Below are 24,476 nucleotides of genomic sequence, written 5' to 3'. Positions count from 1 at the left end.
CGTAGGAGTTTTGAGCATTTCCAGGGGTAGTTTTATGACCATGGTGGAAGTTTGCCCTTTCGTCTGTGCCATGAACCTAAAACAACACTCATTGGAACCCGACTGATATAATTTTTGGTCTTTGTAAGTAGTTGATGTGACAGGAGGAAGTAGTTTGACCCATCGCCTGTACCACGAATCTAAAAACACACTCATTAGAACCCGATCGATATAATTTTTGGGCTTTGGAAGAAGTAGTTTGACCCATCGCCTGTACCACGAACCTAAAAAGATACACATTAGAACCCGACTGATATAATTTTTGGCCTTTGGAAGAAGTAGTTTGACCCATCGCCTGTACCACGAACCTAAAAAAACACTCATTAGAACCCGACCGATATAATTTTTGGCCTTTGGAAGAAGTAGTTTGACCCATCGCCTGTACCACGAATCTAAAAACACACTCATTACAACCCGACTGATATAATTTTTGGCCTTTGGAAGAAGTAGTTTGACCCATCGCCTGTACCACGAACCTAAAAAAACACTCATTAGAACCCGACCGATATAATTTTTGGCCTTTGGAAGAAGTAGTTTGACCCATCGCCTGTACCACGAACCTAAAAAGATACACATTAAAACCCGACTGATATAATTTTTGGCCTTTGGAAGAAGTAGTTTGACCCATCGCCTGTACCACGAACCTAAAAAAACACTCATTACAACCCGACTGATATACTGTAGTTGAAGCGACTGAGAACACCGACTCTAGTACACTCCTTCCCCCGAGATGACTCAAATAGGTCGCGGACAAAAACTAGGTCGCATTGAGAAAAACAGTTAAAGAAGACCGATCGAGCGGGTGATATGTAAATCCTCCTCCCCGCCGTCACAAAGGAGTAATAATAACGTTGAGCCCGACACAGCCTGCCTTCCTCCCCTCCCAGGTAACCCATCTATTGATTAGCGGATGATGTACACCTGGATGGCTTAAACACCTTCCCTTTCGTCTGGTGTAACTATGACTATATTTTGACGATGCTAAGAACTCATGGTCAGTTTCGATAATACAGTAACATATCTACAGACTAACCATATCATCATCATCATCATCATTATCATCATTATCTTAAGCGCTTTTTTAACTGTAGGAACTTTAGGAAATGACAATCTTTAATACACGAGTCAGATATTACTTTTTTTTTCACTAACATGATATAATTTGATGTAAAAACTAGATTCTGCGATGTCTGTGCTACAATCAGGGTCTTCAGTAATACGTTTAACCTCTAACCACATAACTTACAACAAGTATGATATATAAACCACAACTATCACACGAGTCACGCTTTTTTTTTATCTACACTTCTCTTTGTCTTTATAACCTTTTTTTTTTTTTTGACAAGCCCACCTTAACAAACTAAGCAACGTTTTTTCTACATATCTACAAATTCTCTTTATCTGTAACAATTAAACACACAGTACCTTGAGATGGCGATCGCTTCCTTCCTTTCCTAAAACCCAACATTTAAATTCACCTTGCTTCTTTCTGACAAGCGTACCTTTAACAAACTAAGCAACGTTTTTTCTACATATCTACAAATTCTCTTTATCTGTAACACTTAAACACACAGTACCTTCAGAGGACGATCGCTTCCTTCCTCTCCGAAACCCAACATTTAAAACCACCTTGCATATCTTTTTTTTGACAAGCGTACCTTTAACAAACTAAGCAACGTTTTTTTCTACATATCTACACTTCTCTTTATCTGTAACACTTAAACACACAGTACCTTGAGAGGACGACCGCTTCCTTCCTTCCCAAAACCCAACATTTAAATTCACCTTGCTTCTTTCTGACAAGCGTACCTTTAACAAACTAAGCAACGTTTTTTCTACATATCTACAAATTCTCTTTATCTGTAACACTTAAACACACAGTACCTTGAGATGGCGACCGCTTCCTTCCTTCCCAAAACCCAACATTTAAATTCACCTTGCTTCTTTCTGACAAGCGTACCTTTAACAAACTAAGCAACGTTTTTTCTACATATCTACACTTCTCTTTCTCTGTAACACTTAAACACACAGTACCTTGAGAGAACAATCGCTTCCTTTCTCCCTAAAACCCAACATTTATATGCTCAGGGTACAGAGGAAGGATGAAACTATCACCAGAGTCATAAAACTACCCCTGGAAATGCCCACAACTCCTACGAAAGCCTTGTCAAATATGTGTTCTTGGGTTTCCTTCCTTCCCAAAACCCAACATTAAAATTCACCTTGCAATTTTTTTTTTTTTTTTGGCAAGCGCACTGAGTCTAAACATAATAGAGAATGATAATGATAATAATAACATTTCCCAACACTTAGTTTCCCACATTCATGCACACCCGCTAAACACCCTAATTCGCGGCCTTACTCCTCTCTCATGCGCCCTTCCCTTCCTCCCTTCCTCCTTTATTCCTCCTCCCTCCCTCTCCTCCCTCTAACAAACACACACACACACGCACTTCTTGTCATTCCTTTATCCACGTCTCTCTTACCCTCTTATTTCGTGTCCTTACTTATTCTCATCCTTCCCTTCCTTCCTTTCTTCCTCCTCCCTTTCTCTCCTCCCTCTAACACACACACACACACTTCTTCTTGTCATTCCTTTATCCACGTCTCTCTTACCCTCTTATTTCGTGTCCTTACTTTTTCTCATCCTTTCCTTCCTCTTTTCTTTCCTCTCCCTCTCATCATTCCTCTGCCCACATCTCTCTCTCCCTCTAATTTCGCGTCCTTACTTTTCTCTCCCTTCTCTTCCTTTCCTTCCTTCCTCACCTTGCTCTTATCTTTATCCCTCTTTCCCTTCCTCTCCTCCCTCTTCCTTCCTCTAATTGCTCTCCCTCTTCCTCTCATCACCCTCTTATCCACGTCTCCCTCTCTCCCTCTTATTTCGTGGTCTTGTTCCTCTCTCATTCTTCCCTTCCTTCCTTCCTTCTTTCCTCCTCGTACTTTCTTCATTCCCCCCTTTCTCTTCCCCTCTTATCTCCTATCCCTTTTATTCTTCTTGTTTCGTTTTCCTTATTTATCTCTTCATTTGTTTTGTTTTTCCTTTCCTCGCTTATCTTTTTCCTTTTACTCTTTTTTTTCTTCCTTCTGATGTCTCTAACCCCATTCACTTTTCTTTCCCTTCCCACCTTTATTTTTTTTCCTTTCTCTCTCTCTCTCTCTCTCTCTCTCTCTCTCTCTCTCTCTCTCTCTCTCTTCACTCCTAAGCTTCACCCTTCCTCCCTCCCCTCTCTCCTCCCCTCTTTATTCCACCCCACCTCTCACTATTCTCCTTTCCTCCCCTCTCACTTAACACCCTTATTTCCACTCCCTCTCCCTCTCTCTCTCTCTTTCTCTCCCTCCCTCCCTACACTCTCACACCACTTAGACACAATCACGGCCAAGATACTCAATGTCATATTTAATGCTATATGTCATGCTATCAAATTCTCTCTCTCTCTCTCTCTCTCTCTTTTGTTATGCATTTTCCGCTGTCTGGTTTCCATAATTTTGTTCTGCGTGTGCGTGTGTGTGTGTGTGTGTGTGTGTGTGTGTGTGTGTGTGTGTGTGTAAGCGGGAGGAGCGACACGCCCATATAGTCCTTGAATGGGCGTAGGTGGGCGGTACACACACACACCCACACACACACACACACACACACACACTTGACGGGCTAAAATACAATGAGTCAGTCTTCGTAATTTATGCTTATTATGAATCATAGCGTAGTAGTAGTAGTAATAGTAGTAGTAGTAGTAGTAGTAGTAATAGTAGTAGTAGTAGTAGTAGTAGTAGTAGTAGTAGTAGAGGATGACGAGGCTGCAGTGTCCAGAAAGAGGAGAAAGGAAAAAACACGAAAAACAAGTGAATAATAATAATGATGATAATAATAAAAATAATCTAAAATAACAAAAAAACAAGAAGACAGTCAGGGAAAGTTGAAAAAAGGGGGCGTGGCAAACACACACACAAACACACACACTCACTGACTCACTCACTCGCACACACACTCATACACGATAACTAGACAAGCTCCATATAGCTCAAGCGTAAAATAAGTCGTAATAAAAAGCGAACACAAGCAGGATAATGCCAGGAAGTGCGTGGGTTCAAGGGAAGAAGTAATGCAAAAGACTGTCATCAACGAGCCCAGAAAAATAGGTTATGTTTTTGGGGGGCCAAGGAATAAAAAATATATGCAATTCTCACTGGAAAACAAAGATAACTAACCAAAGAATATTAGAGCTGGCACCATTTCCTCACAACGAAACATATGTAATCATGAATGGAAAAAGGCTTAAAATTTCAAGGTGTTTCGAAAATTCCGTCGCTCGGTCAAAAAGACGGAGAGGGAGCCGTGACGGAGTCGATGATCCCTTCCTGAGGCTCCGCGGGGCGGCGGCCTTACCGTTGGCGGCGATGTAGTTGGTGGTGAAGTGGAGGTTGTGGTGGTGGTGGTGCAAGTTGTGGTGGTGGTGGTGCGCGTGGTGGTGGTGGTGGTGCAGGCCGTGGTGGTCCCAGAGAGGCATGGCGGTGAGGTCCTCCATGGTCAGCGTGTCGCCCGTCTGTGTCATGGCGCGGCGAAGGTCAGTCAGCCCATGCCACGCCTCCCGCGGCGGGCGTGTCGCGTGTAATGAGCGGCAAAGGTCGAGGCGCGGCGGCGAGGCGCAAAGGCCAAGTCACCAGCACGGCGAGGCGCTGGGCTGTGACGAGGCGCTGTGTTGGTGACGCCCGGCGGGACACTACAAGAAATCTTGTTTTGGGAGGCTGGCACGCGACGGACGCGAGGGAGAGGCCGAGGGCGGCTCCGGTGCACTCAGGAGCGGGCAGGGCTAGGGCGGGGGCAGGCGTGTGGGGAAGGAGGGCGTCGGGTGAGGACAGGGTCTGGCCGCGCGGGGCATCACCCTCCTGGCGTACAGCTCACGCGGGCAGCGGCGGCGGCGTCTTCGCTCCGTCACGCCCTCCGCCAGGCGCTGCGTGGAACGTGGCGGCGGAGGCGGCGGCGGTAACGGCGGCGGGCACAAAGCCTCAGTGGACCGCGTCAGCAAGTGGTCAGCGTTGCTGGGCCGGCCGTCAGCGGCGGCAGGAGACGCCCCTGGCGGCGGCAGGCCATCACCGCCGCTCCGTCAGGTACAGGCTGGTGCGGGCGGCGCTGCGGGCCGGGAGTCAGCACATGGCGGGCGGCGCGGCGGCGGGCACGACTTGCCTCATGGCCACGGCGGCGGCGGGTGGGGAGGGCGGCGCGGAGGTGTATGCCGCGGCTGTGGGCTCACCGCACACTGAGGGGACACACACTCGCCTCCCCTCTTTCTCTCTCTCCCCTCTCTTCCTCTCTTTCTATCTCCCTCTCTCTCCCCTCGCCGCCATCCCGCAGCCCGCCGCCATCTCTCCCCTCGGCCCCGCCCCCTCGCCGCAGCGCCGTCATTTTACTCGCCCCTCGGGACTCCCTCGACGCCAGGACGTCACCGACACCCTCAGGAGCTCCCTCGGGCACCAAGCACACGCCGAAAGGACTCACACACAGGATCCTGCACAGGACTCCCGCGCTTGTGTCCTTGTGGCACCGAGCGGCGGGCGGCTGAGCACAACAAGGGCCGCGGACACACGCCACGGAGCCGCCGCGCACGCCCTTCTGGCCCGCAGCCGCCGCTATACGCACACACCTGTCCGTCCACCAAATATTCCCACGACACGGGTTATACACACTGAAGGGCCGCCGTCGATACCTCCCTGGCGGCCACGGGGGGAGGAGGCCGCCCCGGGGGAAGCATAATCTTGCCTCCTCCTCGCCTAGTCCTCCTCCGGCTCCCGAGGCTCTAATCACCAATTTAAGGTATTTTCAACTTTTTTTTCGCGCCCTTACGGCATGGAATCAATTGCAGAAGCTTTTTGGTACACTTGGCAAGGCGGTAATGGTGCCACGAAGAGGAGGAGGAGGAAGAGGAGGAGGAAAAGAGTAAGAAGGGGAAGAAGAGGAGGAAGAGGAGAGGAAGGAGAAGGGATGAGGAGTTGACGGAGGAGGAAGAGAGACTAGAGAAAACATTGAAGGAAAGAAGAGAGAACTGACTTGTTCTCTCTCTCTCTCTCTCTCTCTCTCTCTCTGCCGCACAAGAAATTAAGAAAAAAAAGTAATGGAAAAACGAGAATGGGGGAAAAAAATAAAGTAAAAAAAAAGGCAACAGACTCATTCCTGAAAGTCGATCGTTTACACACACACACACACACACACACACACACACACACACACACACACACACACACACACACACAGGTCATTACACGCGTGCCTGACTGGGCTAATGGAGAGGCCGCCAGACTGACCCAGCACAGAACGGCCAGCTTCCCCCTCCCCCCTCTCTCTCTCTCTCTCTCTCTCTCTCTCTCTCTCTCTCTCTCTAACCTTGCGTGCTTTTTTCTTATATTCTTTCCTTAAATACGACTTTTTTGTGTATTTGCAATGAAAAAGGAAGGCGAGGAGGAGGAGGAGGAGGAGGAGGAGGAGGAGGAAAGGACTACGATTGAGAAGATGGTGGGAAGACAAAGTGGAGTTGGAGTAGGAAGAAGGACGAGAACGAGAAGAATGAGGAGGAGGAGGAGGAGGAGGAGGATAAAGAAGAAGAGGAAGAGAAGGAAGGAACATGTCAATACGTGAACAAAAAAATACATCAACAGAACATAAAGTAAAAAAACAACAACGAATGAAATAAATAAATAACCAAACCTTGAAAACAAACACAAAGCAACAGACGAAAATAACCAAACATTAAAAATATAAATAAAGGCGATAACGAAAATAAACCTCAAAGAAAACGAAAAAAAATTTAAACTTGAGGAAAAACAACGTAAAAATAAACCCAATAAAAATAGCGTTGAAAAATATATACCAGAATCCTTACTAGAGAGAGAGAGAGAGAGAGAGAGAGAGAGAGAGAGAGAGAGAGAGAGAGAGAGAATCAGACTCAACTCAGCATCTTTCGTAACATTGCAAAGCGCTCAGCAACAAACCAAGAGAGCAGATGGAGAAGAAGAAGAAGAAGAAGAAGAGGAGGAGGAGGAGGAGGAGGGGGATGAGGAGGAGGAGGAGCACATACGTATCCAATCAAGTGGTGTTAAGAGATCTAATGATAAAAAAAAAATAATAATAAACGATTATAAAAAAAAAAGGTTAGGCGTGAGAAAAAAGCACACACACACACACACACACACACACACACACACACACACACACACACACACACACAGTTCCAGGTATTAAGATATAGAGAGATAAAGAGGAGGAAGAGGAGGAAAGAGGAGAGAGAGAGAGAGAGAGAGAGAGAGAGAGGGGGGGGGGGTCAGTAGGCAGGACTGGAAGACATTTAACCCGAAATTCTCTTAAACTTTCACTTCAGTCTTCCTTCCAAGTCTTCTTCCTCCTCTTCCTCCTCCTCCTCCTCCTCCTTTACTTTTTTCCATTCCTTTTTTTTCTCTGCTTTCTCAACACGAATTTTTACTTTTTTGCCATATATGTCTTTTATTCTCTCTCTCTCTCTCTCTCTCTCTCTCTCTCTCTCTCTCTCTCTCTCTCTCTCTCTCTCTCTACCCTTTTCCTATATACCACCCCTTAACCCCCCCCCTCCTCCTCCTCCTCCTCCTGCTCCTCGTCCACAGGTAAGAAAATCATTAGGGAAGCACAGGTAAAAAGCTAAGGTGCCCCCTCCCACCTGTCACTCCGGAGGGTTGACACGATCCTGCAAGAACAGCATTAAAAGTCCTCCATTAAGGGCCATTATACCTCCTCTTCCTCCTCCTCCTCTTCTTCTCCCTCCTTGTAATATACCTCCATTCAGTTCCACTCCTCCACTCCTTTCTCTTCGTTTCTGGTCCATCGCCATTCATATTTCTTTTTTTTTCTGTCTTCTCTCTCTCTCTCTCTCTCTCTCTCTCTCTCTCTCTCTCTCTCTCTCTCTCTCTCTCACACACACACACACACACACCGGCCAATCATATCAGTGGTCAGTAAAATAAGGCAAGAATTTAAGATGGCGCCACTGTACTAGATTGCAAAACGCTCTCTCTCTCTCTCTCTCTCTAACACCTAGCTTTCTCTTTATTTACTTCTAATTTGACCATATCTCGCTTTTCTATCTTCCTTCCTTCCTTCTTTCTTTCTACTCTCCTTTCACATTCTTGCGGCGACCGGTTTGTAGCAGTAGTAGTAGTAGTAGTAGTAGTAGTAGTAGTAGTAGTAGTAGTAGTAGTAGTGAAGCCTCGATAGCAAATGGTGGTTAATGGTAGTGGTAGTGGTGATGGTCGTGGTAGTGGTATGTAGTGGTCGTCTATCAATTGTATGTATTAGTGTATGTATGTGATGGATGTATATGAATGAACGAAGGAGAAAGAAAGAAAGAAATCTGAGTGACATGGATTTAGAAAGGAGGCGAAGTGACCTGAAGTAGCGTGTGTGTGTGCCTATCTGTCTGTGTGTGTGCGTGTGTGCGTGGCGGCGTGGAGCGGGGCGTGGAGGCGTGCGTGTGGGGGCGTTACAGTGGACGGCGCGCCAGGCTTCAGCGGGAATGCCTGGGGGGAGGGGGGCGTGGATGGTGGCGTGGGCGACCCTTATTAAACACACGCCTTCACGCCCCACGCCCGGCTCTCAGTCCACTCTTGAGCGCCGACAAAACCCACAGTACGTTTTCTTCTTTGTTTTCTTTTCCTGTTCGTTTTCTTTCTCCTCTATCGTTTTCTTCCTCCCCGTCTTTCTATAATATCCTTTTCTTCATTTGTGCGGTTTTCTTCCTCAATTTCGTGTTCCTCTTTCTCTCCCTCATTTTCTTCCTCTTCCTCTTCCTCTTCCTCTCATTTCACAATCTTTCTTCCTTCAACAAGTTCTTCTTTCTCTCATTTTCTTCCCTTTTCCTTCTCTCCATTTTTTGTTCCTACTTCTCTCACTTCCTTGTTTTGTTTTGTTTCATTCTCCTCTCGTTTTCTGCCCCTGTCTCTCCTCTTATATTCCTCCTCCTCCTCCTCCTCCTCTTCCTTCCCCTCTCCACTTCTTGTCCTTCCGTCTCTCACTTCCTTGCTTTTTTTTTTTTTCATTCTCGTCTCATTCTTCTGCCTCTCTTTCTCCTCTTATTTTCCTCCTCCTCCTCCTCCTTCTTCTCCATTTTCTTCTCATGCTGCAAATACTTTCCTTCCTTCCTCCTGCCTCCACTTACCACCACTTATCCCCAACATCTTATCTCTCCTCCACTTCCTCTTCCTAAGCTTCTATTTTTAATGATAGGCTTCGTTTAATGTCTCTGTTTTCTTCATCCATTTAGCTTGCAATATTTTTTTTTTCTCCGGCGTTAAAAGATATTCCTCGATTTTTATCTATATTGCTTTTTTTTTTTTCTTTTGTGGTCTTATTTTTTTGTGGTTTCGAGTTAAATGCTTTTGTGGAGATGTTGGTGTTCCTTCTTCTTCTTCCGCTCCTCCTCCTCCTCCTCCTCCTCCTCCTTTTGTGATTTTTATTTCCTCCTCTTCTTCTTGTTCCTTCATCTCGTTTTCTGTTGCATTTTTCCCGTGTTTTGGTTCGTCGTCCTTTTCCTTCGTATCTTTTCATTTACAGTTCTCCTCCTCCTCCGCCTTATACTCATTTTGTTATTTCTTTTCTTCTTCTTCTTCTTCTTCTTCTTCTTCTTCTTCTTCTTCTTCTTCTTCTGTATAGTTGATGTTTTCTTCCTCTTTTTATTCCAACGTTATTTATTGTTCTTCATAATTCTCCTCCTTCACTTCCTCTCATATTATTTCATCGATCTTCTTCATCATCATCATCATCATCTTCTTCTTCTTCTTCTTCTTCTTCTTCTTCTTCTTCTTCTTCTTCTTCTTCTTCTTCTTCTTCCTCATACAAATTGCACTTCATACCACAAGCCGTTTATGATCATTATTGCAACAACAGCTATAATCTCTCTCTCTCTCTCTCTCTCTCTCTCTCTCTCTCTCTCTCTCTCTCTCTCTCTCTCTCTCTCTCTCTCTCTCTCTCTCTCTGACAGGTCTCGACTTTTGATCATACTTCCAACTTTCTCTCATTTTAGCCTCCAATACCAAGACCGAGGAGGAGGAGGAGGAGGAGAAGGAGGAGGAGGAGAAGGAGGAGGAGGAGGAGGAGGAGTAAGAGGAGGAGGTTTTGGAATCACAGGGTTTGTATGATTGATGTTGGGGTGACTTGCCAGTTACAGGAGGAGGAGGAGGAGGAGGAGGAGGAGGAGGAGGAGAAGGAAGAGAGGAGGGGGAGGAGGAAGGAAGGAACGAAGTCAAGTGTTTCAAGCGCACACAAAATGGCGTTATCATGAGTAATTTCTCTCTCTCTCTCTCTCTCTCTCTCTCTCTCTCTCTCTCTCTCTCTCTCTCTCTCTCTCTCTCAGAGAGAGAGAGAGAGAGAGAGAGAGAGAGAGAGAGAGAGAGAGAGAGAGAGAGAGAGAGAGAGAGAGAGAGAGAGAGAGAGAGAGAGAGAGAATGGGAGGTAAATATGGGTCATCATCCACATAGAGAGAGAAGGGAGAGTGGATGTCCTCCTCCTCCTCATCCTCATCCTCCTCCTCCTCCTCCTCCTCCTCCTCCTCCTTCCTTGGAGAAACTCGTCTTGCAAAATAAAGTAGATAGTGTGACGAGACGGTGACGTGTGTGTGTGTGTGTGTGTGTGTGTGTGTGTGTGTGGAAACAAACAAACAAACAAACACACACACACACACACACACACACACACATAATACCCGTCCCCCCTCCCCCCCCTACCACCTTACCAAATCATCACCCACGCCCACTTTTCCTCCTCTCCCCCTCCCTTTTTCTCCCCCCTTCCCCTTCCATCTCCTCCCCCCTCCCCCCATGACCCCTCTTGCCCCCTCACGTTGAAATGGGTGAAAGTGTTCTACTTGACCCCGGGGGCAGAGGTCACGATGGAAAGAGGAGGAGGAGGAGGAGGAGGAAGAGGGAGCAATTTTGGCAACTAACCCCCCCCCCTCCCCTTTCGCTCCCCTTCCAAAAACCTGTTGCCCAAAGACTTCCTTTTTACGGAAAGAAAAAGGAGGAAGAGGAGGAGGAGGTGGAGGAAGAGGAGGAGGAGGAGGAGGAGAAAAGAGGTGTACTAAAAAGAAATGTAAAGATATGCAAATTAATCAATAGGAAACACACACACACACACACACACACACACACACACACACACACACACACACACACACAAACACACAAATCCTTGCCTAACATTCTCATTTTACCTCCACAATACCATTAACTCCAATTTTAAACCCTCCCCTTTCCCTTTAAACCCTCCATTACCTTCCTCCTCCTCCTCCTCCTGCCAATGTCACGCTCAGGGGCCGTAAGGAGAGCGAGACGATCCCTAGAATCAGTAAGCAAGCGACACTAACCGACTCGCGCGCGGGACAGTACCCAGAGGAAATTACGTTTACATGCAAAAGAAGAGGGGGGGTGGAGGGGGGAATAAGGTGTGTACATGGGGGGGAGGGGGGAGGAACGTGTGTATGTGTGTGTGTGTGTGGGTGTGTGTGTGTGTGGGGGTGGGGAGGGCCGCTAGATGTATGTTATTTTTTTTCCTTCTTATTTTTCTTTGTGTTAATTTTTTTTTCATCTAATAATTCTGTCATTGTCCTTTTTTTCTTTTCTTTTTATTTGTATTTTTTTTTTTCAGTGTTCGTCGTTTTGTTTTTGATGTTATTTTTGTTTCTTTTTTTCTATTTTTCTTTTTCTTGGCCCGAGTTATTTTTGTCTTTCTTTGTTCTTTTTCTCCTTCTATTTTTTTCTTCGATATTCAAGTGTCGGGGTTCCTTTTCTCTTCCATATTTAGTACCTCTTCTATAACTCTCTCTCTCTCTCTCTCTCTCTCTCTCTCTCTCTCTCTCTCTCTCTCTCTCTCTCTCATGCTGGGAGGCGTGGGAGCTAGCAGGTGGATTCTTATCTTCCACACACCTGTCCAGTCTCCACCTCTCCACTGCTCCACATCTCTCTCTCTCTCTCTCTCTCTCTCTCTCTCTCTCTCTCTCTCTCTCTCTCTAAAGGAAAAGAAAAAGAAAAAGAAAGATAACATTAAACAAAAGTAACTCCTAGACTTTTAAAATCCAATTAGAGAGAGAGAGAGAGAGAGAGAGAGAGAGAGAGAGAGAGAGAGAGAGAGAGAGAGAGCACTAAAGATGCAGGTCACACATACAAACAGGGCCATAAATACACAAACAGGCGGACAGATAGCGACGCGCTGACCCTTCTCAAGTATCCTGTCAGCCTGATGGAGGCGACACTTCACGCTTCACGCTGCTTGGCCGAGAAAGGGGGTGGGGGCGGGGTGGGGGTGGGGCGGGAGAGAGAGAGAGAGAGAGAGAGAGAGAGAGAGAGAGAGAGAGAGAGAGAGAGAGAGAGAGAGAGAGAGAGAGAGAGGTAAAAAGAAAAAAACAAAAGAAGAGAGAGAGAGAGAGAGAGAGAGAGAGAGAGAGAGAGAGAGAGAGAGAGAGAGAGAGAGAGAGAGAACTATAACAACAACAAAATAAAAAAAAAAAAAAAAAAGAGAGAGAGAGAGAGAGAGAGAGAGAGAGAGAGAGAAAGAGAGAGAGAGAACTAGAACAAGGACAAATGGAAAGAACAACAAAGATTAAGAAGGAAAAGATCGAGAAGAAAAACACGCAAAGAAAAATAACAACAAAAGAAGAAAAAAAAAAAAAAGAACAAAGAGCAAGAAAAGAAGGAAAAGTGGAGACAAAAAAAGACATAGGAAAGGAAAAGAAGAAAACACAAACCTTATATTTTTTTTTATGAAGGAAACAAAACAACACGAAAAAAAATCCCACTGATATACTGAATAAAAACAAACAAAAAAAGTTCATCCACAGTAAAAAAAAAAAAGAAAAAAAAATTAGAAGGCAAGTTAATGTTATGAAAATGAACCGAGGAGGAGGAAATAATACGTGACAACAACAACAACAACAACAACATGACACGCTTCAGAGGTAAACAATGTGGCAAGAGGGAGGAAAGGGAGGGAGGGATGGAGGGAGGGAGGGAGAGGGGAGAGAAAGAGAGAGAGAGAGGGTCGTGAGGGGAAAAGAAGGGGCGGAACAGGATGGAGAAGTGCACGTGGTGAGAGAGAGAGAGAGAGAGAGAGAGAGAGAGAGAGAGAGAGAGAGAGAGAGAGAGAGAGAGAGAACACGTGTTTCCTATTGACCTAAGAGTCCCCACCCTCTCCCTTCCCTTCCCCTCCCTTCCTCCCTTCTTCCCCTCCCTTCCTCCCTTCTTCCCCTCACCTATCAGACCTTATTGACCACCGCCTCCCCATCTATTTGACCCCTCCCCCCTTCCCTTCCCTTCCCCCCCTTCATGTAACCCTTCTTCCTCCCTCTTTCCCTTCATAACCAATGACTCAACAGTTTTGCTCTTCTTCCTCCCTCCCCTTCTCTTCCCCTTCTTTTATTTCCCTTCTGTTTATTTTCTTGTACTTACCCTCTTCCTCTCTTCCGTTGTTTATCTCATTCTATATTTCTTCTTCCTCCTTCTGTCATTTTTTGTTCATATTTTATCCTTATTAATTTTCTCTTCATTCTTATCTTCATTATCCTATTTCTCTTTTTCGTTTCCTGCTTTTCCATGTTTATTTTCCCGTCCTGTTTATCTCCTTCCTTGTATCTACTTCCATATTCCTCTTTTCCTTATCCTCGTTCTTACTTTCCCATTATTTATTTTCCCTTTTCACATCCTTTTCCTTCTCTCATCATATCCTTTCTCTTTCCTCCTCTTTATCCCTGTATGCCTTTTCTCCTTCCTCTTCTTCGCCTCTGTATGTCCTTCATCTCTCTTCTTCCTCTCAATAATCTATCATTTAAGAGAGATTTTCCACCTCCTCCTCCTCTTTGTACATCTATCCTTCCTCTTCCTCTTTTTCCCCTTAACACAGACGGACGCTTTCACCCTTGCGGGACACGGAAATAAGCGTGACTCCATAACCAGAAGTGACAGAAGACGTGAATGAGGGAAGGAGAAGGGGAGGGAGGGAGGAATGATGGAGGAGGAGCACGCAGAGAGGAAGGGAGGAAAGGAGGGGAAAGAGGGGATGAGGGGAACGTCCACGAGCTTTTAATTGAGTGAGGGCTACACTCTAATCGTTGACTAATAGCCGACACGCTGCCCAATGGAGGGAGAGAAGAGAGGGAGAGAAGAGGGAGAGAAGGGTGAGGGAGATGAGGGTAACGAAAAAAAAAAAGCTATGAGAGGGGAGGAAAACTGATACACTGAAGTGGTGAGTGGTTTAAGGAATGGAGGGAGAGGGGAGAGAGAAAGGGAGAGAGGGAGAGGGAGACAGACAGATATGGAGGGGGAAAAAAAGTGAAAAGGACGAAGGGAGGGAGGAAAAACACGTCAGATAAAAGGGAGAAGAACAAAAGGACAATATAGAAAGAGATAAGAGGCGTAATCAATAATGGATACTGTGGAGAGGGGAAGAGAAGGAGAGGAGGGAGGCAGGGGGTGAAAGAGGGGAGGAGGGAAGAGAAGAAAGGGAGAAAAGATTAGGTAGGAAAGAACGAGGGAAAGAAGGCAAGGAAAAGGGAAGGGAAAAAGGAAAAGGGGAAGGAAAGAAAAGGAATAAAAAGTTTGAAAGGAGAAACGGAGGAGTGAAAGGAAAAATAAATAAAGCAAAATGAGTTAAGTAAGAAAGGAAGAGAGGAAGTTAGGAAGTAAAGAAGGAAAGAAAGAAAAAAGAGAAACGAATAAAGAACGAAAATAAGACAAAGAATAAAGGGATAAAGGAAAGGGAGGAAAAAAAGGAAAGAAGGAAGAAGAGAAATAGAAAGGATTTGAGGGGATAGATGCAAAGGAAGGAAGTAAGTTTGGGAAGAAATAAAATAAATACTACAAAGCTGAAATAAAACCCATGTCACACACACACACACACACACACACACACACACACACACACACACACACACACAAAGGCACACAGAGAAGACAAACAAATTGGCAAACAGAGAGACAAATAGAATGGGAGAGAGAGAGAGAGAGAGAGAGAGAGAGAGAGAGAGAGAGAGAGAGAGAAGGACACCGTCAGCTGTGAATAATCTGCTTTGACTAAATTTGTCTGAGAGTGAGAGAGAGAGAGAGAGAGAGAGAGAGAGAGAGAGAGAGAGAGAGAGAGAGAGAGAGAGAGAGAGAGAGAGAGAGAGAGAGAGAGAGAGAGAGAGAGAGAGAGAGAGAGAGAGAGAGAGAGAGAGAGAGAGAGAGAGAGAGAGAGAGAGAGAGAGAGAGAGAGAGAGAGAGAGAGAGAGAGAGAGAGAGATTTACTCAAGGTGAGGTTAGGTAAAGAGCTTCTCCATCACACCGAGAAATAAAAGAAAATGTCACGAGTCTCTCTCTCTCTCTCTCTCTCTCTTCACACACACACATGGCCCAACACCTGAACATAGGAGGCAGGTGTGTGTGTGTGTGTGTGTGTGTGTGTGTGTGTGTGTGTGTGTGTGTGTGTGTGTGTGTGCGTGTGTGTGTAGGTGTGTCAAGAGCCACCTCACCTGTCTGCCGGGCGTCTTATCTGATAATGGGGCGCGTGCCTTGTCTCATCACACCTGTCCTCCTCCTCCTCCTCCTCCTCCAAATCTTCACCATTAACAATATCCATTTAACTCGTCTTCCTCATTTCCTTCATTCATTCCTTTCAGTCTAATCCTTTCATCCCTTCTTTTCTTATGTTTGTCTTCTAAATATATCTCATTCGTTTTCTCTATTTCACTTCATTTATTTTTTTTACTATATTTTCAAACGACTTATCCGTTAATTCCTTCCTTTCTTCGCCTCCTCGTCTTCTTCTTTCGTGTTCTTAAAGCTGTATCAACGAGGGAACGAGACAGTAGACCTTACATTCAATCTTCTGTTTCTGCTTTTTTTCATATTTTCTAACTAATCTTTTTTTATTTTATTTTCTATTTCACTCTAAATCTTTCATATGGATCTCTTGTTAATCTTCATCTGCTTCTTTTACATATTATTTTTCTCGTTCTTTTTTTTGTACATTTTTTTCCTTCATTAAATTTAGCTGAGCGGTAGGAAAAGAGATTAAGAGGGAGAGAAAGCGGGGATGATAGGAAGTTGGAAAGTTTCGTTTAGTCGGCGCAACATCTGTGGTCATATGCCGGAGAGAGACAGAAGGGGGACGGAATTATAGAAGAGGAAAGGAAGGAGATGGAGCTCACCACCACCTATATTAATCATCACCACCACCATCACCATCACGAGAGCCGTCTGGATTTCCCACCACCACCACCACCACCACCACCACCCTCAACGTTATCTTCGCCACTCATCGCTATCTCCACTTATCTCCATCACGGGCGCCGCTTCCACTACCGACGACTACGATTGATAATGACACACACACACACACACACACACACACACACACACGACGGCAGGGTTTTGTAATGAAGGTCAAGAAATATCGAACGCTCAAAAGGAAGGAAAAAAAAAAAAGAGATATGGGAGGGAAATTACGTGAAAAATGGCCGGGTGACTTAATGACCGCAATCCACGCCAGACCGTCGACATGAATGGTGACAAACCTCGACTTCGTGACGTGAATTTCAATTTGGACTCGGTGACGTATTTCTTCGACTCACTTTCAACCCGGTGACTCGTGGCCTCGATGACTCAATAACTCAACCCTCGGAGAAGTGACTTTAATAACCTTAATTGTGGGTTGTATGACCGGTAACTTCATCTTGGGGACCTACACTGAGATTTTTTAACTAAACTTCAACTTCTTCTTAATACATCGACTTGATATCATGCACTTCCATTTCTTAATACAAAACCTCAAATGGGTATGAAAATCGACGTCGTAACTCATAAGATCGACTTGGTATCATAAACTTCAAGTACCTCATTCAAAACTTCAAATGGGTATCAAAATCGACATCGTAACTCATAAGATCGACTTGGTATCATAAACTTCAAGTGCTTCATTCAGAACTTCAAATGGGTATCAAAATCGACATCGTAACTCATAAGATCGACTTGGTATCATAAACTTCAAGTGCTTCATTCAGAACTTCAAATGGGTATCAAAATCGACATCGTAACTCATAAGATCGACTTGGTATCATAAATTTCAACTACCTCATTCAAAACATCAAATGGGTATCAAAATCGACTTCGTAACTCATAAGATCGACTTGGTATCATAAACTTCAACTACCTCATTCAAAACTTCAAATGGGTATCAAAATCGACATCGTAACTCATAAGATCGACTTGATATCATAAACTTCAACTACCTCATTCAGAACTTCAAATGGGTATGAAAATCGACATCGTAACTCATAAGATCGACTTGGTATCATAAATTTCAACTACCTTATTCAAAACTTCAAATGGGTATCAAAATCGACTTCGTAACTCATAAGATCGACTTGATATCATAAACTTCAACTACCTCATTCAAAACTTAAAATGGGTATCAAAATCGACTTCGTAACTCATAAGATAGACTTGATATCATAAACTTCAACTACCTTATTCAAAACTTCAAATGGGTATGAAAATCGACATCGTAACTCATAAGATCGACTTGATATCATAAACTTCAAGTACTTCATTCAGAACTTCAAATGGGTATCAAAATCGACTTCGTAACTCATAAGATCGACTTGATATCATAAACTTCAAGTACTTCATTCAGAACTTCAAATGGGTATCAAAATCGACTTCGTAACTCATAAGATCGACTTGATACCATAAACTTCAAGTACTTCATTCAGAACTTCAAATGGGAATCAAAATCGACATCGTAACTCATAAGATCGACTTCGTATCATAAACTTCAACTACCTCATTCAAAACTTCAACTGGATATGAAGATCGACTCCGCAGCTCAAACCTTCGACTTAAAAGAGACAAATCGACGCAAAATTCAAACAAATGAAGATCGCATTAGAGATTCACACGTTTCCAGCGCAAGACTTCGTTAATAAGGTTTTTAAATGAGGAAGTCAAGCTCGGACCGGTGAAAGGAGGAGAAAGAGATAAAAAAAAAAAGCGTATTAAGGCGTCGTGTGAGAAGAGACCGAGAAGACAAAGACGGAACGGAGGGAGGAGGAGGGGAAAGGAGGGGAGAGGAGGGGAGGAGAGGGGGAGGGGAGAGGAGGGGAGGAGAGGGAGAGAGGAGGGGAGGAGAGGGAGAAAGGAGGAGGAATCATCTTCAAAGGTACTCTCCCATGATAGACTCCTCCTCCTCCTCCTCCTCCTCTTCTTTAGGTGACAAGAATCCCTGTCGGTCACACTTTTCTGGGAGTCACGATACCTTACCTTCTTCCCTCTCTCTCCCTCTCCCTCTCTCTCTCTCTCTCTCTCTCTCTCTCCGATCTGGCACGGTCCGCCGACAGCATCACATTGGCACTGAAGCGTGAAAACCTACCCCTCACTTCCCCCTTCCCCTCCCCACCCACCCAATCTCCCCCCCCCCCCCCGTTCACTCCCCAGCACCCTACACCCCTATACAATATTCCCCCATACACTTCTTCTTCGCCGTCCTCTACATCTGACACCAATCCGATCCTAATTCCCGTTCTTTAGTAACCTTGTTTTTTTTCGTTTTTCCGAGTCGTATTGCCTCATCTCTTGCTTCCAATTTTCCCATTAACTGTCTTTTCTACCCCATTTCCCATTTATCTCATTCCACCCCATTTTTACTTATTTTTTTCACATTTTTCTTTATTTTGTTTGTCTTTTTCTCTTACGTCTCCTTCTCCTCCTTTTCCTGTATTACTGTCTTTTCTACTCCATTTCCCATTTATCTAGTTCCACCCCATTTTTACTTATTTTTTTCTACTTTTCATTTATTTTGTTTGTCTTTTTCTCTTACGTCTCCTTCTCCTCATTTTCCTTTATTAGTCTTTTCTGCCCCATTTCCCATTTATCTTATTCCACCCCATTTTTACTTATTTTTTTTCTCACTTTTCTTTATTTTGTTTCAGTCTTCTTCTCTCACTTCTCTCCTCTTCCTCCTCCTCCTCCTCACCATGTTCTTCTCTCTGTACTTCTTCCTCCTTTTCTTCCTCCTCCTCCTCCTCCTCCTCCTCCTCCCTCTTTCTTTTTCTCTCTCTATCTCTCCCCTTTTCGTGGAATCTAATCGTAATCACACTTGGGGAAAAACAGGTCGCCATGACATAATTCACAACCCTACAAAACACACACACACACACACACACACACACACACACACACACACACACACACACACACACACACACACACAACCAGGGACGCAGAGGATGAAAAAAAATGAAGGGAAAATATATGAAGACAAAAAAAGATGGGAAAATAAAAAATGAAAAAATAAGAAAAATACAAAAAAAAGTTCATTTCCAAATATTCTCCTGGAGGGCTCAAGACGCTCCCCCCTCCCACCCACCCCAGGTACGTCTGCACACCTGTGGTAATGAGGGAAGGAGAGACTCGCTTACCTGTGTTTCTGGAGGTGCTTTGGCGGCATGGAAGAAAAAACAAGAGTGAAAAGAAAGAAAAGAACAGAGCTGAGGACGACGACGACAACTATTATTATCTATTAAAGAAAAAAAAACAAGCGTAAAAAGAAAGGAATGAAAACAACTCTGAGGAGGACAACAACAATAACTACTACTACTACTACTACTACTACTACTACTACTTTACGGACAACAACAACGAAGAAGGAAAAGAACAATAACAACATGCATCAGTGTCAATATATTACACAGAAAATTAAGTTAGTTGTTAGTTGAGAGAGAGAGAGAGAGAGAGAGAGAGAGAGAGAGAGAGAGAGAGAGAGAGAGAGAGAGAGAGAGAGAGAGAGAGAGAGAGAGAGAGAGAGAGAGAGAGAGAGAGAAACACACACACACACACACACACACACTATCTAATAATCACTGTATTTTGTATGGTCACTGTATTGTCTTTCTTTATCCTACGAGCTGTTGTGTTGCGTTGGACCAAGAGTGTTGCATTGGGCTAGAAGTATTGCATCGGGCTTCAGTGTCAGGGTACTGTTGCCGAGTGTTGCGATATGCTTTGAGTTGCGTCTACCTTGGCTTAATCAGGGTGTTGTATTGCGTTGCGTGGGGGTTTTGTGTTGCTGTGTTGCGGTTGTGTGTGTGTGTGTGTGTGTGTGTGTGTGTGTGTGTGTGTGTGTGTGTGTGTGTGTGTGTGTGTGTGTGTGGCGGTGTCCAGTTTTTTGTGTGTTGTCTGGGCAGTGTCATGTTGCCTGAAAAAGATGTCAAACTGGCATAACTCTCTCTCTCTCTCTCTCTCTCTCTCTCTCTCTCTCTCTCTCTCTCTCTCTCTGCCCCCCCTCCCCCTCATGCATCTACCCTCAACCCTCCACCCTTCTATCTACACTACTCACTACACCTCCACCCCCAGGTAAGTGCCCCCAGGTAGGTACTCACCAGTGTCGAGCAGGGTGGGGCGCTGGGCGTGGGCGTCGTGGAGCGGGTACGGGATGGTGGGCTGCGTCTCCCTTTGGGCCTGGGAGAGGTCGACGGGGCGGTGGGCGGTGTGTGGCGGCCCCGCGGGGTGGTGCGGCGTGGGCGGGAGGGTCTGTGTGGGCGTGGCCTGGGGGACCGAGGAGGGGGGGTAGCCGCCCACGGGGGTACTAGCGTGACCATTCACGCCGCCCAGCTCCGTCATCACGCCATCACTCTGGGGGGGAGGGAGGGGGAAGGAGGGAAGAAAGGGGGGGTTAGGTCACGTGTTGGCGGGGTGATAAGAACATGTGGAGGTGATGAGGAGGTTTGGTGGTGATGGGGGAAAGGGTGCAGGAGAGGGGGGGGGGGAAGGGGGGGGGAAGAAAGGGGGGTTAGGTCACGTGTTGGTGGGGTGATGAGAACATGTGGAGGTGATGGGGGAGGGGTGCAAGAGGGGGGGGGGGGGGAGGCCATGTGTTAGTGATGATGCAAGACAGTGTGGGGGTGATGACGGGGTATACAAAGGTGCTGAGTGGTGGTGATGATGAGGATATGTGGCGGTGATGTGATGAGATGAGGTGAAGATGAATGTTATGATGGCGAGGATATGTGATGATTCGATTATGTGGCGGAGGAGAAAGACAAAAAAAGAAGGGAGAGGGGAGGAAAAGAATAAAGAGAAGACAACAGGTTACGAAAGAGGAAATGAAAAGGGAAAGAAGATGAAAATAAGCAACATGCGAGGGAGAAGAGAAGAGGAGAGAAGAGATGAGACAAGAGGAGGATGCGAGGAAGAAGAGGAGAGGAGAGAAGAGATGAGACAAGAGGAGGATGCGAGGGAGAAGAGGAGAGGAGAGAAGAGATGAGACAAGAGGAGGATGCGAGGGAGAAGAGGAGAGGAGAGAAGAGATGAGACAAGAGGAGGATGCGAGGGAGAAGAGGAGAGGAGAGAAGAGATGAGACAAGAGGAGGATGCGAGGGAGAAGAGGAGAGGAGAGAAGAGATGAGACAAGAGGAGGATGCGAGGAAGAAGAGGAGAGGAGAGAAGAGATGAGACAAGAGGAGGATGCGAGGAAGAAGAGGAGAGGAGAGAAGAGAAGAGGAGAGAAGAGATAAGACAAGAGGAGGATGCGAGGGAGAAGAGGAGAGGAGAGAAGAGATGAGACAAGAGGAGGATGCGAGGAAGAAGAGGAGAGGAGAGAAGAGATGAGACAAGAGGAGGATGCGAGGGAGAAGAGGAGAGGAGAGAAGAGATGAGACAAGAGGAGGATGCGAGAGAGAAGAGGAGAGGAGAGAAGAAGAGATGAGACAAGAGGAGGATGCGAGAGAGAAGAGGAGAGGAGAGAAGAAGAGATGAGACAAGAGGAGGATGCGAGGAAGAAGAGGAGAGGAGAGAAGAAGAGATGAGACAAGAGGAGGATTCGAGGAAGATTAGGAGAGGAGAGAAGAGATGAGACAAGAGGAGGATGCGAGGAAGAAGAGGAGAGGAGAGAAGAGATGAGACAAGAGGAGGATGCGAGGAAGAAGAGGAGAGAGAAGAGATGAGACAAGAGGAGGATGCGAGAGAGAAGAGGAGAGGAGAGAAGAAGAGATGAGACAAGAGGAGGATGCGAGGAAGAAGAGGAGAGGAGAGAAGAGATGAGACAAGAGGAGGATGCGAGGAAGAAGAGGAGAGGAGAGAAGAAGAGATGAGACAAGAGGAGGATGCGAGGAAGAAGAGGAGAGGAGAGAAGAAGAGATGAGACAAGAGGAGGATGCGAGGAGGAAGAGGAGAGGAGAGAAGAAGAGATGAGACAAGGACAGAAGATGAGACAAGAGGAGGAAAGCAGAAAGGAGAAAAATAGAGAACGCAAAGAAAAAAAAAAAGCGAAGTATGGGCCGAGGTATTCGTCTGAGCGTGTAGGACAGGTGAAGATAAGGGCGGAAAGGTGAGGCAGGTGTGGGTGAGGGGATGACCAGGTGAAGATAAGTTAACAAAAAGCAGGTGTAGGTAGATTAATTAATGGATGATGCGGGAGAGAACAGACAGGTAAGACATGCAAAGGTAAATGTATGAAGGTAAGGACATCCACCTGTGTATAAAAATAAGACGTAAAAAGTGAAAGTGTGAAGGAGCGACAGGTGTAAGGAAAGGGTTAAGGTGATGGATGGTTAAGAAAATAGAGATAAGTAAGGTTAGACAGGTAAAGGTAATTATGTAAAGGTAAATGTGCCCACCTGTGTATACAAAAAAGACAAAAAATAAAAAGTAATAGATATCAATATGTAAGGAAAATAAGGTATAGCCAATAAGCTCAAGGAGGAAACAGGTAAGAAAATAAAGGTAAGGAAGATAAGGTACGACAGGTAAAGTTAATTATATGAAAGTAATGATGTCCACCTGTGCATGAAGGTAAGAAGAGTAATGAACAATGAAAGAAAAAAAAACTTGTAAGGAAAAGGTTTAGAGAAGGGGAACCGGCAAGGAATTAAAGCCAGGGACACAAAGATAATTACAAGAAGGTACGGGCGCTCACCTGTGTGTAGAAGTGCTGTGCCGCGGCGGGGAGAGGGGAGGCTGCTGAGGAAGCGTAGGTCACCAGGGCGTCGCTCACCCCCGGCCACTCCTCGCGGGCGTCCAAGGCAGGGTAGGAGCCGTAGCCACCACTCTGAAGGGAGACGAAAGGGACGCGTTAGTCAGGGGTTCCAACGAGATGAGATGAGATGCGAGTTGTTCAAAGGGTGTGACTGTACGAGAAGGAAGAACAAGAGAGATAAGGAATGATATGCAGGTAAAGGAGAGGGAAAAAGAGGGAAGTAAAGGAGATCAGCTGATTTCGAGAACAAAATTAAGGAAGAAATAATTACTAAAACACGGAACAAGGATAAAAGATAGGGAACGAGAGATCACGGAAAAGGAAGAGAATAAAGAAAATTAGACAATGATCTGAGGAAGAGAACAGGAAGAAGGGAGGAAGAAAAAAACAAACTAATATTCAAGACAGGGATCGAAGGAAGAAAACGAGAGAAGGAAGGAAAGAAAGAAAAAAGAAGAGACAAGAATCAGAGAATGGATGAAAAGAAATAAAGAAAAAAAACAAGATTAAAACACGAGACAAGAAACAGGAAGAGAACGAGAAGAAAACGAGGGAAGAAAAGAAAAGAAGAAGCGAAAATTAACACACGAGACAAGAATCAGAGAAAGAGAACGAGACGAAAACGAGGGAAGGAAAGGAAGAAGAACCGAAACTTAACACACGAGACAAGAACCAACGAGCGAAGAGAGAAAAAAAAAAAAGGAATGAAAAAGAAAAGACGAGAATCAAAATACGAAACCACAGACGAAAAAAAAAAGGAGAAAAGAAAAAAGAGAAGAGTGTACAAGAAGTGATGTGAGAGTCTTGTATCATTAGTTCGACCATTTTATTACCCTCATTCACCTCTGTTCTGCCAGCTCATTAAGTCCCGGAAATGAGGACGATGATGATGATGATAATGAGGAGGAGGAGAAAAAAGGATGATGATAGTGGAGGTAACGATGATGGTGGTGATGATGATGATGATGAGGAGGAGGAGGAGGAAAAGGATGATGATAGTGGAGGTAATGATGATGGTGATGATGATGATGAGGAGGAGGAGGAAAAGGATGATGATAGTGGAGGTAATGATGATGATGGTGATGATGATGATGAGGAGGAGGAGGAGGAAAAGGATGATGATAGTGGAGGTAATGATGATGATGGTGATGATGATGATGAGGAGGAGGAGGAGAAGAAAAAGGATGATGATAGTGGAGGTAATGATGATGATGGTGATGATGATGATGAGGAGGAGGAGGAGGAAAAGGATGATGATAGTGGAGGTAATGATGATGATGGTGGTGGTGATGAGGAAAAGAAGAAAAATAATGATGATGATGATAATGAGGAGGAGAAAAAAGGATGATGATAGTGGAGGTAATGATGATGGTGATGATGGTGGTGATGATGATGATGATGAAGAGAAGGATGGTAATAATAATGATGA

The 24,476-nt window shown here is 45.1% G+C and overlaps 1 protein-coding gene across 11 annotated transcripts in view; it reads right to left on the bottom strand.

Annotated features, from left to right (window-relative positions):
* The window catches only part of LOC127008702 (recombining binding protein suppressor of hairless-like), a 198,654-nt gene that overhangs the window by 42,363 nt on the left and 131,815 nt on the right, over window positions 1-24,476 (bottom strand). For 9 of the 11 annotated variants that reach the window (XM_050881032.1, XM_050881034.1, XM_050881036.1 and 6 more), the window contains 2 exons: window positions 22,988-23,119; window positions 20,454-20,706 (listed from right to left, as the gene is read on the bottom strand). In XM_050881032.1, coding sequence (XP_050736989.1) covers window positions 20,454-20,706; window positions 22,988-23,119 — 385 coding nt within the window. Of the gene's footprint in view, window positions 1-4,423; window positions 4,742-20,453; window positions 20,707-22,987; window positions 23,120-24,476 lie in introns of those variants that run through there. The other 2 variants (XM_050881039.1, XM_050881040.1) reach the window with 1 other exon arrangement.

This window comes from Eriocheir sinensis, chromosome 38 (genome assembly GCF_024679095.1).
Source record: "Eriocheir sinensis breed Jianghai 21 chromosome 38, ASM2467909v1, whole genome shotgun sequence".
NCBI classification, from domain to species: Eukaryota; Metazoa; Arthropoda; class Malacostraca; order Decapoda; family Varunidae; genus Eriocheir; species Eriocheir sinensis.
The sequence above is the reverse complement of the archived record's forward strand: the minus strand, read 5'-3'. Positions and strand labels throughout refer to the sequence as shown.